Raw genomic sequence first — 22,705 nt, 5'->3', positions numbered from 1 at the left:
AGCACCTTTAAGGACGTGGCGCTGAACAGGAAAACGCGAACGGCGCTGGACGCAAACTAGCAAACACACTTGTGGGGCCCTGGTGTCAAATTGAAAATTCAAAAGCAATAATGTAATTTCCATTTTCCATTTCCTTCACTGGTATTAAATTTAAATATACAGGTGTACACATTATAATTAGGAAAATTATTTTTAAACTTTTTAAATTTGTTAATGCAACATGGATGGCAAGATGTTTTAAATGCATTTATACTCACTATTAAGACATTTGAAATTGCATACTGCACAATTGATGCTTTCTGAGGGAACTGCATTAACATGTTCACATATTCCTCTGTCATTGCCATTTTACATATTCCATTTTGCATATTGCATTTCAAATTGAATTGATCCAGCTTTATGCTTCCATAATGAGATGGTCTTTAATGCACACAAAATGTATTCAGCGTCAGAATTAAAACCACAGCAGACACAAACAGACACAATTAAATAGAAATTTATGCAAAGCAGTTTTTAAAGTCTGTAAAAAGTCAGCTTGATGCATCACCTCACGTTCTTTCTTGGGCTGCATGATTTGAGAATTTTGATTATTATTTTTTTTTTTAAATTGTGATTGAAATTATAAAAAATCCAGGCTTGCTGTGATTACTTAAAGCAGAGTTATTATTATAAATAAAATAAAGTATTAAAAACATTTAATCTATTTGCCAAAGTGTCATTTTTCATTTTCATTTAGTTTAACTTGATGTAATACAATAACTAAAACTGAAATAAAAATTAATAAACATTACAGTATATAGACATATTAAATAATTATTACATCTTTAAAGGATTAGTTCACCCAAAAATGAAAATTATCCCATAATTTACTTACCCTTAGGCCATCCTAGGTGTACATTACTTATTTCTTTCAGACGAACACAATCAGAGTTATATTAAAAATATTCTGGCTCTTCCAAGCTTGATAATGAGAGTGAATAGTAACCGAGATTTTGAAGCCCAAAACAAGTGCATCCATCCATCATAAAAGTAATCCATACAACTCCAGGGGGTTAATAAAGGCCTTCTGAAGCAAAAGCTATGTGTTTTTGTAAACATCCATATTTATAACTTTTTTAAACTGTAATCACTGGCTTCTGTACACGAGTCGATTCCGGCAGAAGAGTGAACTTTGACCTGACGCATGACGCATTGACCAACGCGGAAGCACAGAGGATAGAGCAAAGCAAAACACCAGTCACGTATTAAAAGTCAAAAACGAGAATTTTTATAGAAATATGTCATCGGAGCTTGAGTTTGTCGTCAACGACATTTTTTCATGGATGAAAACTAGACGATGACTAAATAAAAATGCGTTTTGAATGACTAAAACTATGACAAAATTCTACTCTAATTTTCGTCAATGAATATAAAAACGAGACAAAAATGAAAGAGAAGGACGATTTGGGAAGATATCCAGTCAGGACTGCTGTGTGGAAGATGCGCACATTTGAAGTGTAATGTGCTGACATAACCGCGGGAAAGGCGGCGCTGTTGCGCCCTCTACAGGCTTGTGCAGCAGCAGACTACTTCTCAATTAATGAATAGTGCACATTTATGCCAAGCAATTGCTTATAAGCTAATGTTGATGAATTATGATGTTTACTACGCGATGTTTATATGGTAGCATGTTTTAGACGGATGTACAAATGCATATTCTATCACCCTCATGAGCAGCCTGCTACAGTGCAGACCGCAGACATTTCAGAATAAGAGTCACGGTGTATTTCGGGATGGTTTATAATGATTTTTTTCCTGGTCATTGTTATTTTGTTTACACAATAAACTGTATTTAATTTAATTTCTATTCAATTCATAGTAAACTACCGTATCTTCTGTCACAGGAAGGAAAGACTAAGAACATTATTTGACACAATCAATATATTTTACAAATATAAAGGTTAACTAAACCTAAAACCAAATAAATCTTCATTACTTGAAGTAAATGTTAACTGAAATAAAAAATAAAAATATATATATATATATATATATATATAAAATGTAAAGTCTAAGCTTTAGCTTAACCTGAGGTATTAAAATAACAAACAGAATTAAAAACTTATAGACATTTAAAAGCAAATACTAAAAGACATAAACACACAAAAAATTACTAAAACTTCTAACTAAAATTACAATGTAAACAGACAAACTAAACATCAAATCTAATAAAAATTTAAAACAAAAACTATAATAGTACCTCAATGATAAGTTTGTCAATCCCTGAAAAGCACTGAATTTTGCTCTTTCGTGTCTTTTTGCACTTGAACGGTCAAAAAACGTCCACTTTGGCGAGCAAAGTACAGTTGGGTGAACATAAACAGTTTGGGGAATATGTAGGCCTACCTATATCAGTGCATAGGATCTACAGTATGTATTGTTAAAGAAATGCTTAATGCATTATAATTTAACTAAATGAAATTTTAGTCGAATAAAACTAGACTAAAACTAAAACAATTTCCGATGACTAAAATATGACTAAAGCTAAATGGCATTTTAGTCAAAAGACTATGACTAAAACTAAATTAAAATTTGCTGTCAACATTAACACTGGTTTGTTGCCCAGCTCTATTTGTTTGAACCGCAAGAAGCGTCATACGCCGGAACTCAACTCTCTCGTGAATGTGCAGACGGATGTTACCGGAGGCCAGTGATTATGGTCTATAAAGTTATAAATATGGATATATTTCTTACAGAAACCCATCGCTTCACTTCAGAAGGCCTTTATTTACCCGCTGGAGCCGTATGGATTACTTTTATGATGGATGGATGGATGGATGGATGGATGGATGGATGAAACACTGAAGCTCTGAAAACTGTGCATATATTTATTTAAATGAATTGCAGTAATGTGATTTGATAATTGCACCATTTAGTTTTTTTTTTTTTTGATGAATCTTGCAGATCTAGTTCTTTCTGTGGTGTATTTGGTCATGTGATATGTTTGATTGACAGCTGCCCTGGTGTGTTTCAGGTGAGTATGAAGACACTCAGAACTGGCTGTCATCTGCTGCTGTTTTGTGTCTGGCTCTCATTCTTCTCTCAATTTTCCGTCGTTCATTCCAAGACTTGTTCCTGCAGAGATGTGATGGATTTCTTGACATTCTCATTCTGATTAGGCCTCTCAATTAATCGCCGCTCTCCCCTTGTACATACAAACGCTGCTGCTTTATTTTACGAGTGGAACCTATACAGTAATGTTGCTCTTGGCAGCGTGGAGATCCTCTGGCGAGAGAGACGGAGAGAGAGAGACGGGAACGGCCCCGTCTGACTCCACCGGCCAACCAAAACACCAGTCCCTTAATCAGAGCAGAATCACACACACAGCTGTAAACGTGCATGTCGGCAGTGATGGAGTGAGTTAGTGTGGTCGATCCCGCAGGATGCTGTACTATAGTAAAAATATACAGCCTCCATTATGAAGCTGTGCCCTACACAGCTATTAAACTGTCAATGTCCATGATCTACGTCTACACACATAGTTCTTTCCGTAGCGCTAATTGTTTGATTTAAGACCAGATTGTGGTCAGACTGTTTGCAGGTTTGACATGTTGTGTTTTTGACCTAAGGATTGAAAGGTTTCTAATTACACTTTAGGATTGTGTTATATAAATCTGCTTGTTATTATATACCCTTTTTTTCAATAAAATTGCATGCACTGAATTGAATCGTTCACAAGAAGACCAGAAACATGAATTAAAACTACTGTATCAAACCCATAAAATTACTGTATCAAATTTGATATACAAACTTCTAAGGCGATATAATCAATTTTGAAGTTTTATTAAGTGTTAACAATGAGATTATGTGGTTTTTATAATCAATTAACACTGCCTTTGTCATTTTTTTACAAGATGGACGAAATTTGTCACCAAAAAAGTCATTCGGTTTAATCAAAATTTCGGTTTTACTGAATGACACTTTTGGTTATTCCGAATGACAATATTTTCAATCAATGCTAACAGGCAGGCTGATATCAAGCTAGCAAAAGAACAATCAAACATTTTATATTTAGTACGTTTTTTTTTTTTTTAATATTGCAACATTTTCCATGATTTATAGCGGTTGCACCGAATGACCTGATGTTTCAAGTGAAAACATGAATTTTTCAAATAGTTAAGAGAGTTAGTTACTTTGCTTCACGACCATGTGGTCCTTTGCAGACGTCTGAATGATGTCACATCCTGTCACATGATGCTGACAGCATGACTTGATCTGAAATGGTCCCTTTATATTGGTTACTCTGAATGACATCAATGAAATTCATTTTTCCGGACATTCTTTCTCATAACAAAGCAACGACTTCTACACATAATTTTAATTCCATTTTGCACTTTGTTGATATATGATGATATAAAATCATGGCAGAATAAAAAATATATACATTTATTTTATTTTAAGATATTTCAATCACAAATGAAATGGCTGTATTGGCCTTTGAACGGTTAAACCGAATGACCTTTTGCCACTTCAAAATCTTTAAAATACTTTAAGATGTAGCAAAATATAATTAAAACCTTTTGGATTCAATAAAAGAGACCTAAGTGTACTACTTTACATACTTTGGATGTCATATCTTTGTTTTGTTTTTTTAATTAGTATTAAGGCCATTGGACAAAAAAATGACCCGTCACGTCATTGACCCACAAACGTCCTCCTTCAGCTCGTGTCTTTCTGCTGTGAAATCTGCACTAATTTTTATCAAGTAAACCTAAGAATAACTTTGATATTGTTAGTAATATTTCAGCTGGGCTGAAGCAACTTCAGTTTACTTGATTATCCAGACATCATTTTTTTTTTTTTTTTTTTATAAAAATCATGAGTATCAAATATGATCATCAGGCTTTTGAGGAAGGTTTATTTGTTCATCTCTCAATCATCATTGTATTGCATTGCATTATATGTTTTAAAATTGCAGAGCTTTAATCATAAATCATCTTACTAAGACATATTTTTGGCAGATATTGATATTTATATGCATTTTATGTCAGTATCTGCTATATTGTTATAAAGATCTCATTGATGTACATTACAAGCGTCCATATAATTCCATATAAATATCAGCATCTGCACCAAATTGCATATTTTTGCTCAGTTTAAGTCTCTGAATGAAGCTCTTTTTTTTTCCTTCATATTCTCAGACTATATGAGCCATAAAAGCCTGATGTATCAAATATGATACTCAAAACACATGCAAATGTATACTTTGTCTAAAGGTTCAATCAACTGTTCCATTTGAAATAAAAATAAATAAATAAAAATAAAATCTTAACTATTGTTTCATAAGTCAGGATTTAGATGATTAAGAATGTAAATGGAGTTGATTTTGAGTTAATCTTGACTTCACTATAAATATTGCTTTTAACTCTCTCACTCACACACACATAATCTCTGGTTCTCTCTGATGATTTTTGCCCTCTCTGGGCTGATTGGCTCTCGGGTGATGTGATGTGGTAACCATGGCGACGGGAGTTTAATTCTGTCATTATAGTTCTGTTTGTCTGATGAGGGTTTGTGTCTGTCTCTCAGGTTAGACAGATGAGAGAAAGACTAACAGAAGACAGACTGACATACTGAGTGACCTAAACGGCAATTACATTCACAGTTCCCAGCAAACTTATTCCAGTGAATTTCATTCGCTGCTTTAGTATGTTTGTGTTTCGGTGTTTCTATGAGTAAAACCTTTCAAATAAACTCCTGTCAAGTTCATTGTTTTTCCAGTCTCTTGACTGTCTCATGTAACCTGCTGTTTATATAGTACAGACAAGTATGTAACTCGTCTTTAATCCCATAAACCCAGATTTCACTTCATCATCCTGATCTAATGGTGCCTCAGACTCCATAAGCAGCCAATATTTGTTCAACCTTTAGAAGAGAATTTTATGATGGAATAGTCAGTGTCTCATGTGTTGAGCCGAAACCCGAGACAAACCTTAGATCAACCTTAAATCATCCTCAAATAAACCTCATAATTGAAACTGCTGATGGAGGAAATGAAGAAATATATTCAAATGTTCAACTCATTATGAAGTGCATGGAAGAATTTAAAATGTAAATGTTTGAATTGATTGTTCATAACTTCTTTAAATTAAAAACTTTCAGAAGACTAGTTTATTCAGATGATTATTATATTAGTACTGTAAATACTATTCTGTATGATAAGTCTCTTCTGCTCACCAAGGCTGCATTTATTTGATCAAAAATAGTAAAAACAGTAATATTGTGAAATATTATGATAATTTAAAGAACTGTTTTCTATGTGAATTTATTTTTCAAATGTTTGTCGCAACACTAAAGTCATGGGTTTGCTTCCCATGCAGATAAGATGTAGGTCTATAGAATGAATGCACTGTAAGTTGCTTTTAGATCTACTAAATTAATAAGTTTTATCAAACACTAGAGTGATGAAAAAGTGTTCCTGAGTGCGTTTGTGTCCTTTTACTGGTCTTTTAGTATTCAATGTTTCATTAATATTTCACGTTTATTTACCTTTTCTTGTTGTTGTTCAAGCTCCACTGATACTGACTGGAGGAGAGCCTCTATAGTGGACAGAACTATTTTCATGCTCTGGGTTTTGAAATATTCATCAGTGAAGCCCCTTCACTTCGATACTTTACAGGCCTGTTATTATCCTCTGATTGTGAAATATCAGAGCATGATTGTGAATGCTGCTAATGAAGCGTTCTGGAGACGATTGTGGACAGCTGGACAATGGAGCTCTGTTGTGTGAATGTAGGTCAGTATGTGTGTGTGTGAGTGTGTTCTCATTGATGCTTGTTCTACTCTTGTTTGGACACATACAGAATTTCATTTTATTTTGAAGAAAATGTGAGTACCGTGTGCAAAACTCACTACCATTATGATTGGATGTTGTGTGTGGTTGCCAGGGTGTTGCTCTGTGGTTGCTAATGTGTTGTGGGTGGTTGCCAGGGTGTTGCTATGCTGTTACAAATGTTTTGTGTGTGTGGTTGACAGGGTGTTACTATGTGGTTCATAGTGTGCTGTGGTTAATTGCCACATTGTTTCTATGCTTGTGATCTTTTTGTGGTTAGTTGACAGGGTGTTGCTGTGGTGGATATGTTATGGGTGATTGCCTGGGTGTTGCTATGTGGTTAGTAATGCGTTGTGGGTGGTTGCCAGGATGTTGCTATGTGATTTTGTTGTGGGTGGTTTCCAGGGTGTTGCTATGTGGTTGCTAATGTGTTGTGGGTGGTTGCCAGTGTATTGCTTTGTGGTTGCTAATGTATTGTGTGAAGTTGCCCAGGTGTTGCTATGCTGTCAAAACTTTTTTTTTTTTTTTTTTTTGTGCTTGCCAGGGTATTGCTATATGGGTGGTACTGTGCTGTGGTTAATTGTCACAATGTTTCTATGCTTGTGAATGTATTGTGGTTGGTTGACAGGGTGTTGCTGTGGTTGATAATATGTTGTGAGTGATTGCCAGGGTGTTGGTATTTGGATAGAAATGTGTTGTGGATGGTTGCCAGGATGTTGCTATGTGATTTTGTTGTGGGTGGTTGCCAGTGTGTTGCAATGTGCTTGCTAATGTGTTGTGGGTGAATGCCAGGGTGTTGCTATGTGGTTGGTAATGTGCTGTGGTTGATTGCCACAATGTTGCTATGCTTGTGAATTTATTGTGGTTGTTTGACAGGGTGTTGCTGTGGTTGATGATATGTTATGAGTGATTGCCAGGGTGTTGGTACAGTATTTGGTTAGAAATGTGTTGTGGATGGTTGCCAGGATGTTGCTATGTGATTTTGTTGTGGGTGGTTACCAGTGTGTTGCAATGTGTTTGTTAATGTGTTGCTATGTGGTTGCTAATGTGTTGTGGGTGATTGTCAGGGTGTTGCTATGTGGGTGGTAATGTGTTGTGAGTGGTTGCCAGGATGTTGCTATGTGATTTTGTTGTGGGTGGTTTCCTGGGTGTTGCTATGTGGTTGCTAATGTGATGTGTGTGGTTGCCAGGGTTTTGCTATGAGGTTGCTAAGTTGTCGTTTTTGGGTGCCAGGATGTTGCTATTTGTTTGTTTTGTGGGTCGTTTCCACAGTGTTGCTGTGGTTGCTAATATGTTATGGATTGGTTGCCAGGGTGTTGCTATGTGGTTGTGACTGTGTTGTGGGCGGTTGCCAAGTTGTTGCTAATTGCTATGCAGTCTATTCTATATTTAGTTTAATTCTTGTCTAGGAGCAATAATTAAAATATTAAAGAGATAAAATTTAAAATCATTATTTGATTTTACCCACCCTCATGTTGTTCTAATCCTAGATGACTTTATTGATTTTGTGTAACACAACAGGAGACATTTAGAAAGTCTTTTCTTTTAGAGTCTTTTCTTTGTGTTTGTTATGTGTATTTCTGCTTGTGTCGTGTCATAAGTTTGTCATCACTCGTATCTCTGTAGGGGAAGCACTCTGTTATTTTTGGCATGTGGTTACGAGTTTAACGTGGCACAAGCACAGCTGCTGGACCACAAAGCTCTGCTTCGCGCCACAGAGACCGCATGCTCTTCAGACCAGTCTCTGAGCCATATGTGCTACAGATGGGTCAGTCTCTAGTGCTGCCATGGGCTGGTCCGAGGGTCCGAGGTCGTTAATCAGGGATCTAAGTGTTGCCGGACCGCAACAGAGAAGAATAATGTGCCATAATTAGACGTCATCAGCACATCAGGTTGATTTATGACACTTTTTTTACCTGGATAATCTCCCAAACAGACACTAAACAGGGCTACCTTGCACTCTAAGTATTATTGTTTTCATAGAAAATGATGCATTTCTGCTGAAACACATAGAAAACACCCTGGCAACCACCTAGCACACCTCAGCAACCACATAGCAACAGACTGGCAACCACCTTACACACTGTCAAACCCATAGCAACACCCTGGCAACCACCTAGCAACACCCTGGCTAGTTACTTCTTTAATTCTATTTGGTGCCTTCAGATTTTGTGCAGAATTACAGATAGCTGCTTTAACGCTGTTTTGAGCTAAATGTAAATCTAATACTCAACTACAAAATTGACAATTAAAAAAGAACAGTCTGCTGTGAAAGTTTTATCTTTGTTTAAGGCCACAAACATCAGCCTTCACACACTCAAATGTAGAATGAGAACTGACAATCATTATATCAAGGAAAGACAGTAAACATTTCCGGAGGAGAGCCGGTGTGTGTGTGTGTGTGTGTGTGTGTGAGGGATTACGGGCTTGAGCAGTCACTGTCTCTCTCTCTGAGCCTCTAATCATTTTTACTGTGAAAGATTTGAGAGCGCTCACTGAGCCACTTACTATTCCTCTGCTAGCGTTTGCATGCATGAATCGTTCACGTCCCTCAATGTTTCCCTCGAAAATGTTGTAGAAGCGCAGGAACAAAAACCATTAGAAATTGTAGCATATTAATAATGCAGAGCTGAATGAGACCAAATAACCTTAGATCTTGTGTTCGTTGGTGCTCAGTGTCAAAAATGTTGATGGATTTTTTTTTTTTTTTTTTCAAACAAAACCCAAATAGTGACAAAAAGTGCATCTTTTATTTATCACGTCAGTGTTATTTGGGTAACACAGTAAGGTCCCATTTGTTAACCTAACACTGAACAATATTTCTAAAGCATTTATTATTCTTAGCTTATGTTAATTTAAACATTTGCATTATTAAAATCAAAAGCTGCATCTATTAGTATTATTTAATGAACCTTTGCTAAAATGAACTAACAATGAACAGTAGTGTTTTTATGATTAACAAAATGTTAACAAAAATTAATAAATACTGCATAAAATGTATTGTCAATTGTTAATGCATTAACCAATATTAACTAATGAGGCCTTATTGTAATACTGTTGTTTGAATAGATGCATAGAGCTTGAATCTTACAAAAACATGTCCAGATCACCAGAAAGAAAACATTTACATTTCTTTTTTTCCTATTATGTTCATGATAATTCAACACAAAGGCTCATCAGACGTGTTCTTGACTGATTTTGTTAGATTCACTCTGTCCGTCTGTTAAACTGGCTAATGTTCAAGTGTGACTCAGTGTCGTCTCACCCCCGTCTCGCAGCGAGCTCATCCTGTCCAACATTGATGTCGGCGTTTCCGGTAATTGGCAGTGTCACGTGACCAGTTCCCGTGGCAACAGCTCAATCGGCATGGAGATCGTGGTGCTGGAGACAACTGCGCTGTACTGTTCGGCCGAGAGGGTCAGTAGCAACAAGGGTGATTTCAGGTGTGTCCGCAGCTACAGAAGCCCAGTGAACCGTCAGCAACATCAAACACAAACACATACACCATTACGCCATCACTGTAATTGTGATGCTTCAGTGCCTCTTTTTTCCTCTGTTGAATTTTAAAGTCAGTTCTCTGATTGGTGCTTCTATGGCGTCATGTTCTGTGATTGTGCAGGACATGTCTGTAATGGGCTGGAAAATTAGCCTGTTGTTACCAGAGGAATTAGTGTCATTTATTACTGAGTATTTGTGCTTCACTGACAGCAACAAATGGACACTGTTCATGTTCACAAACCTCAAGTATTGTGTGAAACTCAGAACATGATCAATTTCCCAAAAAGACACTTAAGTCACACTTACTCTGCCGTTCAAAAGTTTGAGCTCAACCATCTAGCACCCTATCAACTGCATAGCAACACCTTGGCAACCACTTAGAATCACCATAATAACCATATAGCAACATCCTTGCAACCACCTAGCACACACAAGTTTCTACACAGGAACACCATGGCAACCACATAGCCACACTCTAGCAACCATCTAGCACAACCTAGCAACCACATATCAACACGTTGCCAGCCACATAGCATCACCCTTCAACCACCAAACAACACCCTTGCAAACTCCTACAATACACTAGCAACTACACAGGAACACCCTGGCAACCACCTAGTAAAACCCTTACAACCACCTAGCAATTCCCTTGCAACCACCCAGCATACACTGGAAACCCAATAGCAACATCTGCAACACACTTAAACAACCTAGCAACACCCATACAAACTCCTTGCACACCCTGGCATCCCAGTAACCAAATAACAACATCCTTGCAACCACCTGGCACACACTAATAACTACACAGGAACACCCTGGAAACCACACCATAGCAACACTCTTCCACCTAGCAACGCCCTTGCAAACTCCTAGCACACCCTGTTAACCACATAGAAACACCCTTGCAACCACCCAGCATACCCTAGCAACCTAGTAACTGCATAGCAACATCAAACCAACTAGCACACACTAGTAACTACACAGGAACACCCTGGAAAGCACATAGCAACACCCTTGCAAGCTCATAGCACACCCTGGCAACCACATAGCAACACCTTGGCAACCACCTAGCACACGCTAACAACCACATAGCAACACCGTTCAACTACCTAACAACACCCTTGCAAACTCCTAGCACACCCTGTCACCCACCTAGCACACCCTTGCAACCACATAGCAACACCCTTGCATCCACATAGCAACACCCTGCTAACCACATAGCTACACCCTTGCAACCACCCAGCATACCTTGAAAACCACGTAGCAACATCCTGTCAACCACCTAGCACACCATTTTTGATCAAATGAATGCAGTCCTGGTGAGCCTAAGAAACTTCTTTCAAAAACATTTAAAAAATGTTACCCACCCCAAACCTTTGAATGGTAGTGTAAAATGTCTGAATGGTATTGTGTTGTATTGCAAAATATCACAGCTATTTGTGGTGCATTAAGTGCCATTAAGTGGCATTTATTGTAAAGAAAGATGCTCAAGCACACTTTACAAACAAAACATTTGAGAAAAAAGTTTGTTGGGTTTGAAATGCTAAATCAATATATGTTGATAGTTGAAATCAATGTTAAAAAAAAAAAATCAGTATTGTGTTTGTTTGTAAATCCACTAAAATCAACAAAACTGATTCAAAACACTGAGACCTCAAACAGTGAAGAGAATACAAACACTTGATCTGCTGAATGACATTCACACGTTGCTTTCTCAGGTGGCCGAAGACATTGGCTGGTTTCATGGCCTTCCTGCCGTGTGCGGTGACCAGTGTTAGCTCCACCCCTCAGGAGAAAAGGGCATGGCGGAGGTGTGACCGCACAGGCCGCTGGGCGGAGCATGACTATAACCAGTGCTCATATGCAAGCCAATTCACACGCACCCTGCATGAACTCACACAGGTCTGTAAACTTCATCATCATCATCATTATCATCAACAGCACGTGGAGTTTTATTGGAGTCTTAGACGCCTGGGCACCAAATGATGCTGCTGGAGGGCCGTTATCCTGCTGAAATCGCTTCTGGCACGATACACCTGATTATACTGAGCAGATGTTCAACTAGACCTTGATTTACTGAATCACTTGTGTGTTAAAGCCCGAGAACATCCACAGCTAAGGGATTCTTTGAGATTTGATTGGCTCAGGCCCTCTTTTTTTAATTCCTCATGCATGTCTCAATAATCTCCACAATTATTATTTTAAGTTTAGCAACCACTAATGCATCCAAACATGTCCCAGACAAACATCCAATAATCTTGACGCACAATCCGAGCAGCCAAACACAGGTTTTAACTAGTAGAATTTGGTAAAGCTCATTTACACTACAGCTTAAAAGTTTGGGGTCGGTTAGATTTTTTAATGTGTTTGAAAGAAGTCTCCAAGGCTGCATTTATTTGATCAAAAATACAGTAAAATTTTGAAATATTATTAGAATTTTAGTTTTCTATGTAAATATATAGTAAATTGTAATTTATTCCTGTGATCAAAGCAGAATTTTCAGCATCATTACTCCAGTCTTCAGTGTCACATGATCCTTCAGAAATCATTCTAATATGATGATTTGCTGCTCAGGAAACACTTCTGGTCATTATCAATGTTGTGCTGCTTCAGATTTTTGTGGAAACTGATACATTTTTTTTCTTTGATAAATACAAAATTCAAAAGGACAGCATTTTCTTTTAAAATATAAATCTGTTGTAGAATTATAAATATTTTTAATGTCACTAATGCTGTATGAAAGTATTGATTTCTTTAAGATATATATGCTGAAGTCATCATAATATTCTGTAAAGTTTATCATCTCTTTCTCTGTCTGATGCAAACCCAGATACCAGTGAATGTCTCCAATGCGCTGGCGTTGGCGCAGCAGCTCTCCTCTCTCACCAGCAGGGCGGCACTGTTTGGAGACATGATGGATGTGATATTTGTCACTCACCTGGTAGAAAGGCTCACACGCCTGGTGGATCATGTCAGAGAGGTGAGAAACAGATCCCATCATGCCTGAGTCGATTTAATCCATCAGGATTCTGACTATATTTAGTCAGTCCAGCACAGAGAGCTCAGAGTAATTTGGAACCGTTTCTAAAATGGAACCGGCTCTCGATACCCATTCCTAATGACAAATATGCAACACATTGTGTTTATTAGTTTGTATATGTTAAAACTGTGTAATCCAAATGATTGGAAATGTTAAATGCAATTCAAATACTTAAATATTAATAAGGAAGAAGTGCAGAGACCTGTTTAAATGATGTCCAGTCAGATGAGATGAAGACTGTATTGATATGCTGGTCTGATTAAAGCGAGTGATGGATTTGTCTGCATGTGTGACTCAGTCTGTTCCGCACGCTTGTTTTGCCCGGCTGTCATTGAGGCGGCGCTCTGCTACTGTGCAATTTAGGTGCAATTTGAGTCACGGCACATTGTTATCTGCTATTTTCAGCTTTAAGTGTTATGTACACATGTTCAGTGAACACGTTTAGCATTTTAATAACACTGGCAGACTCCACCAGAAGAGCTCTTGAAGGGGTTGAATGTGTGAATGAGAAGAAAACAGACTCGCTTCGGGGAAATTTGTATTAATTACATAACAGAAGAAGAGCTGTTCCTTCCATATGTGACCTTCAGGCCAGACACACACTCCACGCTAAGCATGCAAACATTTGCATGCATTTGGAAGAGGTTTTCATTTACATTTTATTGACTGTGCATTCAGAGTTGCATTTTATAAGTATGGGCATTGATTTGATAATCGAACCCTTTGGAAAGCAACAATGCACATGTACTTGTGTAGAGACTGCTTTTTGTTGCATTTCTGAAGTGCTGAATCTACAGCTCTCGTGATTACAGCCGTGTGTTGTATATGATTAGCATAAAGCTGCTTTATGGGTAAATAAAAACAGGACTTTAACTGTGTGCTAAGCATACACTTCATTTACAGCCTTCTTCAAACAGTCAGATTTAATGCTGCTCGTTCACTGCCTAGTGAGAGCTTAAAGTTAAAGTAACAATAATGTATTCCAGTCATGGTTCGAAGGTCATTTAAGAGCTTCAAGGTCACATAGGAGCTGTGAATATTGTAAGTAAATGAGATATAACCTTCGGTTCTTCTGTAGAGACTCATCTTAATCATGAATCTCAGTGCTCTTATAGTTTTTGATGGCTTGTACAAGAGATAAATTCAGTTCGGTACAGTCCATTTATGGAGAATGCAAATGTAAATGTTGTTCTTCCTCAGTATTTCTGTCTTGTTTTCCAGCACAAATATCATCACATTCTTAAATCAAGATACTTTTACTGCAGAAGAAAAAAGATTGAAGATAATAAGTCTTGTTTTCTGGAAAAATTGATCAAGAAGAAGTGAGTTTACAAAAATCTGCCAATGGGATCTGAAAAATAAACGTCTCGGTTACATAGGTAACCCTCAGTATGTCGGACAGACTGATGAATAGGAATCCTATTCCTGTCTCTATAAAGCCCCTCCTTCTGAAAAGCACAGTGTGCTCTGATTGGTCAGCAATTTGAGCGTGTTTGAGAAATGTCCCACCTCTTATCATAACCGCCAGTTTCAACACACTACTAACTCAACCAGGCCCCGCCCCTTTATTCTGCATATGAATTATTTAAATGAGGAATGTTGTGATGTGTTAATTCCTGGAAGAAAACTCAAGACTACAATGGAGGCATTTCAGGGAGTTCAGAAACAGTGACACTGATATAGAGAATAACTGGAGGGACTTTGGAAGCATTTTTCATGCTCAAACAGCAACATTACACTCTAAAGACAGATGAACATGGAAAAGAGTAGAAAAGGACCCCTTCAAAGCTGTGTAATCCAAATGGATGGAAATTTGATATGCAGTTCAAACACATACATCTGATGTCCCTCCTCGTTTTTTTTTTCTCAGTGATCTGTGATTGTGTGTTTCTCTGTAGTTGGGTGACCAGGTGTTCGTCATCGCCAGTAACATGATGCAGGTGGAGGAACACGTTCTCTGGATGGCTCAGAATGAAGCTCGTGCTTGTACGCGTATCGTCCAGTGCGTGGAGCGGATCGCAGATCTCGTGCTCAACACAAACACAACCGTCATCTCAAAGGTGATGCTCTATACAGGCTTTCATTCAGGTAGATTTCATTATGTGGGATAAATGTTTTTTTCTACTTTTCTGAGAAGGGAAAAAATACTCTTTTTCTAATTAGTAATTGATATTGAAACATATTAAGTGTTTACATTAGTTTATGCATGGCTTGCATTATTTTGTTGGCTTTGTGCTGTGCAATGATGATAAAGTTGAATCTAATGTAATTAGTTTAACTCAGGTGTTCATTATGGATCAGATGCCTTTCAAATTATTTTTACTCTTCAAGTTCATCTAAACTGTACTAGAAGCAGACAGTGACATTCACAACCTTTTTTGGTAATGAATTTTGCACAGGTTAAGGAAGGAAAAAAGCAAAACAACAAAAAGTACAAACATTTCAGTTGTCGGTACCAATACCATTAAAATTTCACAAATTTTGGTACCATAGCAAAAACTTTTGTAATTGTTTTGTTTTCATTTTTTTAACTATTTGAAAATTAAATAAATGAAATTAGTTAATTTTTAATGCTATTAATGATTATTAGTAAATAATACATTAAAACATTAGCATGCAGCCTTTAAAATATTGTTCAGTTAAATAAACATTGCATTAAACAAATCCAATGAAAAGCTAGTATTAATATGAAAATCAAGGTAACAGAACAAGTGGCTGGTCTGTTGCACTTACACTTTAAGATTTAAAGGGTTAGTTCACCCAAAAATGAAAATTCTGTTATTAATTACTCACCCTCATGCCGTTCCACACCCGTAAGACCTTCGTTAATCTTCAGAACACAAATTAAGATATTTTTGTTGAAATCCGATGGCTCAGTGAGGCCTGCATAGGGAGCAATGACATTTCCTCTCTCAAGATCCATAAAGGTACTAAAAACATATTTAAATCAGTTCATGTGAGTACAGTGGTTCAATATTAATATTATAAAGAGACGAGAATATTTTTGGTGCGCCAAAAAAACTCAAAATAACGACTTATTTAGTGATGGCCGATGTCAAAACACTTCTCCAATGCTTCCTGAAGCAGTGTTTTGACATCGGCCATCAATAAATAAGTTTTTTGTTGTTGTTGTTGTTGTTGTTTTTTTTTTGGCGCTCCAAAAATATTCTCGTCACATTATAATATTAATATTGAACCACTGTACTCACATGAACCGATTTAAATATGTTTTTAGTACATTAATGGATCTTGAGAGAGGAAATGTCATTGCTCCCTATGGAGGCCTCACTGAGCCATCGGATTTCAACTAAAATATCTTAATTTGTATTCTGAAGATTAACAAAGGTATTACGGGTGTGGAACGGCATGAGGGTGAGTAATTTATGACAGATTTTTCATTTTTGGGTGGACTAACCCTTTAATGCACAGATCTATTTTAATATGATTTTTTTTCCCCCTCTGTTGTCAAACATCACAGTTTCACATTCAGCTCCTCATTTTATACAGTTGTCACTCCTAAAACTTTGCAGCATGAAAAATAAAACTTTTATTAAAATTATGAATAGGTTATACCATCAGAAAGCTGTCAAACAGCACTGCCTTTATAATCAATGAAGCTGATATCACTTCAGTTCAGTCGCAGCACAGGTGAAAACTCCCATTATAATCAAAATAATCTGTCTATGCCGCACAATTAATCTCTCATTTACATCGTCTTCAGACTTTGTTGGTTATAACGAAGTGATTCGCATATTGAACAGATTCTGACTTAAAGGACACCCATTATGCCCCTTTTTACAAGATGTCCAGACACCATGTAAAAGTGGATTTTGCATAATGGGTGCCCTTTAAATGCCTTTGATTGGACATTGTGTTCACACGCTCTGTCTGTGACTGGCTACAAAGCTCAACGTTGCAAAAACACGTTGTAAATAGAAACCTTTGATGCTCTTCACAGAACACAGCTACAGCTGGGAGCAGCTGGTTATCAGTGGGTACTAGGGGTGTAACGGTACACAAAACTCACGGTTCGGTATGTACCTCGGTTTTGAAGTCACGGTTCGGTACAGTTTTCGGTACAGCAGGTGGAGAGAAAACTAAACATAAAATTGCTTTTTTTTTATTATTAAACAGAGGTTTACTGAACAAATTGTGTTTTTGTCTTTAAATATATTAAATTAAATTAAATTAAAACTAAAAGTTTCTTAAGGATAAAAAAAAAGATCTCTGCTAATGCTATAAACTATGTAGGGAGCCCTAACTTGAAAGAAGCCCAAACTATTAGCCTAAATTCAATTGCTTTTTATTTTTAGATAAAATAATCAACACTCAAATAACAAATTGTATGCAAACCTGTAAGCTGCACCGAAGCCAGTTTTTGCATTAACTTCTAAATGTTTTTACTCCAATTCGTTGTTGAAATATAATCATTTCTACACAGTGGCTGTTATTTTAACATCAGATTTATTTAAACATACATTAAATAGCCTAATCAGGATATCACTAAAAGATTAAGTAAAATAATGAAGATATTGGCTAATACAGTGCATATATTAAGCGAAAGAGTTCATTTCTCTAGCGAACTAACAAGCTGTGAACACTGAATGGCTTTTCTGAGGTAAATGCATCATGACATATTGTTGAATACGGACGCTTTCATTGATGTCTTTCCACCGTTGAAACACTGAATGAGCGATTACATGAGATATGACCGTTTCAGTAAGTTGTACTTAATCTTGCAACATACCTTCAGATGTTCTTTCATGTTTATTCTGTAACTACTATTAAGGAGGAAGAGATGAACACATTCACTTGCGCTCCGCGCTCGCGCTGCCGGTTGAACTGAGGCGCCTGTACAGTGATCTGTCACCCCACATCAAAGTACGTCAAAATGGCATTTTCTGTTTAAACTTCATGATTTCGTGGACAGAATTTGAAGGATGACACTTTGTTTCTTATCGAAAGTAACAAAACGCAGAGCTTATTGCGGTTATTGGTGGTGAATATTGGTTGCAATGTAATGCTTCGATACACACGTGCACCGTACCGAAAGCCCTGTACCGAAACGGTTCGGTACAAATACGTGTACCGTTACACCCCTAGTGGGTACCATTTCATAAGTTTATATCTTTATCTTTATATCAAGTTTATATCTTTATTTCTCTCAGTTTATATCTCACTATTCTGACTTTATTTCGCGCAGATATAAGTGTGAGAAACAAAGTCAGAATTGCGAGATAAAAAGTCTCTGTTACTTTTTTACTTTTTTTATTCCATGGCGAAAACAAGCTTCCATACAAAACTCATTCGATGGATTTGTGAAGGGAAAAAGTTTTTACATTAATAAAAGATGGGCTTTAAAAAGAGGCAGAATATATGTACAGTACAGTCCAAAAGTTTGGAACCACTAAGATTTTTAATGTTTTTAAAAGAAGTTTCATCTGCTCACCAAGGCTACATTTAGTTAATTAAAAATACAGTAAAAACAGTAATATTGTGAAATATTATTACAATTTAAAATAACTGTTTTCTATTTGAATATATTTCATAAAGTAATTTATTCCTGTGATCAAATCTGAATTTTCAGCATCATTACTCCAGTCTTCAGTGTCACATGATCCTTCAGAAATCATTCTAATATGCTGATCTGCTGCTCAAGAAACATTTAATGTGTACAATTGTACAAAATATTTGTGTACAATATTTTTTTTCAGGATTATTTGATGAATAGAAAGTTCAAAAGAACAGTGTTTATCTGAAATCTAATCTTTTGTAACATTATAAATGTCTTTACTGCCACTTTTGATTGATTTAATGCATCCTTGCTGAATAATAGTATTCATTTCTTTAATTTTTTTTCAAAAAAATAAAAATAAAAATTCTTACTGACCCCAAACTTTTGAACGGTAGTGTATAATGCTACAGAAGCTTTGTATTTCAGATAAATGCTGTTCTTTTGAACTTTCTATTCATCAAGGAATCCTGAAAAAAAAAAGTACACAACTGTTTTCAACATTGAAAATAATCATAAATGTTTATTGAGCAGCAAATCAGAATATTAGAATGATTTGTGAAGGATCATGTGACACTGAAGACTGGAGTAATGATGCTGAAAATTCAGCTTTGCATCACAGGAATAAATTACTCTGTCAAATATATTTAAATAGTACACAGTTATTTTAAATTGTAATAATATTTCACAATATTACTGTTTTTTACTGTATTTTTAATTAAATAAATGTAGCCTTAGTGAGCAGACGAAACTTCTTTTAAAAACATTAAAAATCTTAGTGGTTCCAATCTTTTGGACTGTACTGTATATGCATCTAATTTAAATAAAGTGTTCACTGCTAAACGATATTGTGCATGAAATGCATGCTTCTTTTGATTAAAAAACATTTATTTTGTGAATTGGAATGAATTACTCTTGAGATTTGCTCATTAAGCACTAAAGAAAAGGGGCTCGTGTTCTGCTGATTTATTCCCTGATGCATTTTGGGCCGTGGGATCCTTGCGTTTGCTAATCTGTGGACTAATACTGTAGATAATAATGGATCTCAGGTGGGTTTCTACTCTAAGCGTGTAAATACTGACGTAATCACAAACACATTTGCCTTCATCCGTTTCTGAGCTGCTGGTCTGTTGTTATTCTGATTATGTAGGGTACAGACTCTGATCGTTAATGGAGTCTTTGTTTAGTCTTTTTATATTTTCATAATCAGTCCTTGACTCACTCAGCAGAAACCCTCGTACAATGAATGATGTTTATTTTCCAACAAGCAATTAGTGTGAGGAAAGTAGGTCGCGTAACGTCCTCTGTCTCTGTTTTTTCGGCAGGTTTCTGCTAACATCGCTCTGGAGGCCCTGATGGTCAGACCGGCCGCTCTGATGGGTTTATTGTGTACCGTGGTGCAGCGGCCACCTCTACTGCCCCCTGTGGCTGACGCGGGTCACGGCGAGGGCGTCAGCATCACCGGATCACAGCACGACACCCTGCTCGACTTCAGATGTCACACGGTTAATGTCTCAGGGTCACCCATGGGTCAGCTCAGCCAGGTGAGAGTCATTGCTAACCAAACAATGTGTCCAATAACCTTTGAACCAGTTATTCTGTCCAAGTTACTTGAATCAAGGCAAGATACTTGCATTGTTTTTTCATGCACTGGTCAGTTTTTTAGGTCTATTTTGCTTCCATAACATGTCTTCTTTTAGACTAGTGGAAAGAAAACTTCTGAAATACACATTTAAGTGTTTGTTTTATTACAGTTTATTGATTTGCATCGTTAGATTTCGATGTAAAGGCAGTGGGTTTGAGTGAGAAATCTCCACTTCAGCAGCTTTACACACACCAAACCGTACAGTTTTATATTTTGAAGGTTTGTTCATATATCATTCACCTGGTTTATATAACATTTTATTTCATAAAAACATGGTGAAAATGTATTTGTTTTCTGTTTGTTAACAGTTTTTGATTTATTTAACTTTAATATGTCAACAAAATTATTATTATTATTATTATTTAAATCTGGCTTTATACAATTTTCAGATTTCTGTTCGGGAAATGTATGCAAATGAGTGCATATTTAAGTAGTTGCTAGATGCCTCATTTACACATCTGTTCACCTGTAGTGTCTTTCCTTATTTTTCCTAATTAATTATTTATAAATTTGAAATGGTTTTAATGTCTTTGTTTTAAATCATCTAATTATGATTCTCTAAATGCTTTAATGAATCAATGTTTTATTGAAATGTTATAATTTTAAATATTTTATAATTTAATATTTTATTCACAGGGTTATTATGTCTTTATGTCTCTCGCTCTCTGGTCAAATAGTTTTTCTTTCTGTGTTGATGAATTTTCTAGTGAAACAGGAAGTTGGCATGTTTTTAGCCTTTAGTTTAAGTCACAGCCAATACCTGTGACTTACTACTAGCACTGCCTGTCAGAAGTTGGTGGTATTTATAACTGAGGGGACGGGGCATTCTTATTCTAGACAGCATTTGATTGGAAGAAGGTTTGTATCCGCCCCTGAGAGCGAGATCATGAGTCATCCGTATTTTTCATCTGCTTTCCTAGATGAGAAAGACTATACATGTATATTTATGTGTGTAAATAAATATACATTTATATTTACTCTACATTTAAATGTATATGTGCTAAAAGATTCTTTCACACGGCAGCAGAGCTCAGTTCTACTGATGGTTTGATTTTATAACTGCATGTTATTGTTATTGAACACACTAGTATTCTGAAATCCATTTAAAGAGAGTATTTTTTGACAGCGGCCATCCAATGCTATTGTGACAATAGAAACAAACAGAATTTATGTGACTTGATAACACTAGGCTGTTGTTATGAGATGAAGCTAAAACAGGAGTCTGGGTTGGATGGGCTGAAGCTTGTGTGATGTTTGGAGGAAAGAACAGAGAGAGACGAAGGTGTTAATAATATCTGTGTGCCTGTTCTGGATGTCCAGCTGTGAGTTCTGGAGCTCTGATGAAGAGATCAGGCTTCAGTCTGAGGAACAGCTCCAACACACAATCACATCGAGACTCGCTGTTTACCTGATGGACTGCTTCACTCATCCATCCATCAGCAGACATAGAATAGAATAGAATAGAATAGAATAGAATAGAATAGAATAGAATAGAATAGAATAGAATAGAATAGAATAGAATAGAATAGAATATTTCCTCATTGTAAAACAATGAAATAATAAAAACAATAAAATTACAACACTTACGATGACGGTCAAACATTTGGAATAATTATTTTTTTTTAAGAGACGTTTCTTCTGCTCATCATTTATTTGATCAAAAATACAGTAAAACAGTGAAATATTATTACAATTTAAAATATCTGTTTTCTATGTGAATATATTGTAAACTGTAATTTATTTCTGTGATCAAAGCTGAATTTTCAGCATCATTACTCCAGTCTTCAGTGTCACATGATCCTTCAGAAATCATTCTAAAATTCTATAATTATGTTTAAATATATATATATATATATATATATATATATATATATATATATATATAAAATATATATATTTAAATATTAAGTTTAAATGTATAAATATATTACAAGCTTTAAATCGAATAAATTCAATCTTTGTGAACAGATCCTCAAAATCCTTATTATTCCAAACTTTTGCCCACAAAAAAGTACCTGCATATCATGTGACCATTAACTGACATCAGAGCACTGTGAACATGCAAATATGTTTTTTTTATGTGTTTTTTTAATTATTAAAATATTAGCTTCAAATCTTTTTGCTTAAAATGGGTTCAGCTGACAAAACCGTTTGGGAATCACTGGTTTACGGAATTTGAGAACAGTTCTTTGAAATGCTGCA

The 22,705-nt window shown here is 36.2% G+C and overlaps 1 protein-coding gene across 6 annotated transcripts in view; it reads left to right on the top strand.

The window, feature by feature from the left end:
- LOC137020325 (adhesion G protein-coupled receptor A3) overlaps nt 1–22,705 on the top strand; it is a 186,753-nt gene that overhangs the window by 53,457 nt on the left and 110,591 nt on the right. For all 6 annotated transcript variants that reach the window (XM_067385692.1, XM_067385691.1, XM_067385690.1 and 3 more), the window contains 5 exons: nt 10,087–10,251; nt 12,025–12,208; nt 13,137–13,286; nt 15,245–15,406; nt 20,184–20,402. In XM_067385692.1, the coding sequence (XP_067241793.1) occupies nt 10,087–10,251; nt 12,025–12,208; nt 13,137–13,286; nt 15,245–15,406; nt 20,184–20,402 (880 nt within the window). The remainder of the gene's footprint in view (nt 1–10,086; nt 10,252–12,024; nt 12,209–13,136; nt 13,287–15,244; nt 15,407–20,183; nt 20,403–22,705) is intronic.

Source organism: Chanodichthys erythropterus, chromosome 5 (assembly GCF_024489055.1).
Source record: "Chanodichthys erythropterus isolate Z2021 chromosome 5, ASM2448905v1, whole genome shotgun sequence".
In the NCBI taxonomy this organism is placed as follows: domain Eukaryota; kingdom Metazoa; phylum Chordata; class Actinopteri; order Cypriniformes; family Xenocyprididae; genus Chanodichthys; species Chanodichthys erythropterus.
The sequence above is the reverse complement of the archived record's forward strand: the minus strand, read 5'-3'. Positions and strand labels throughout refer to the sequence as shown.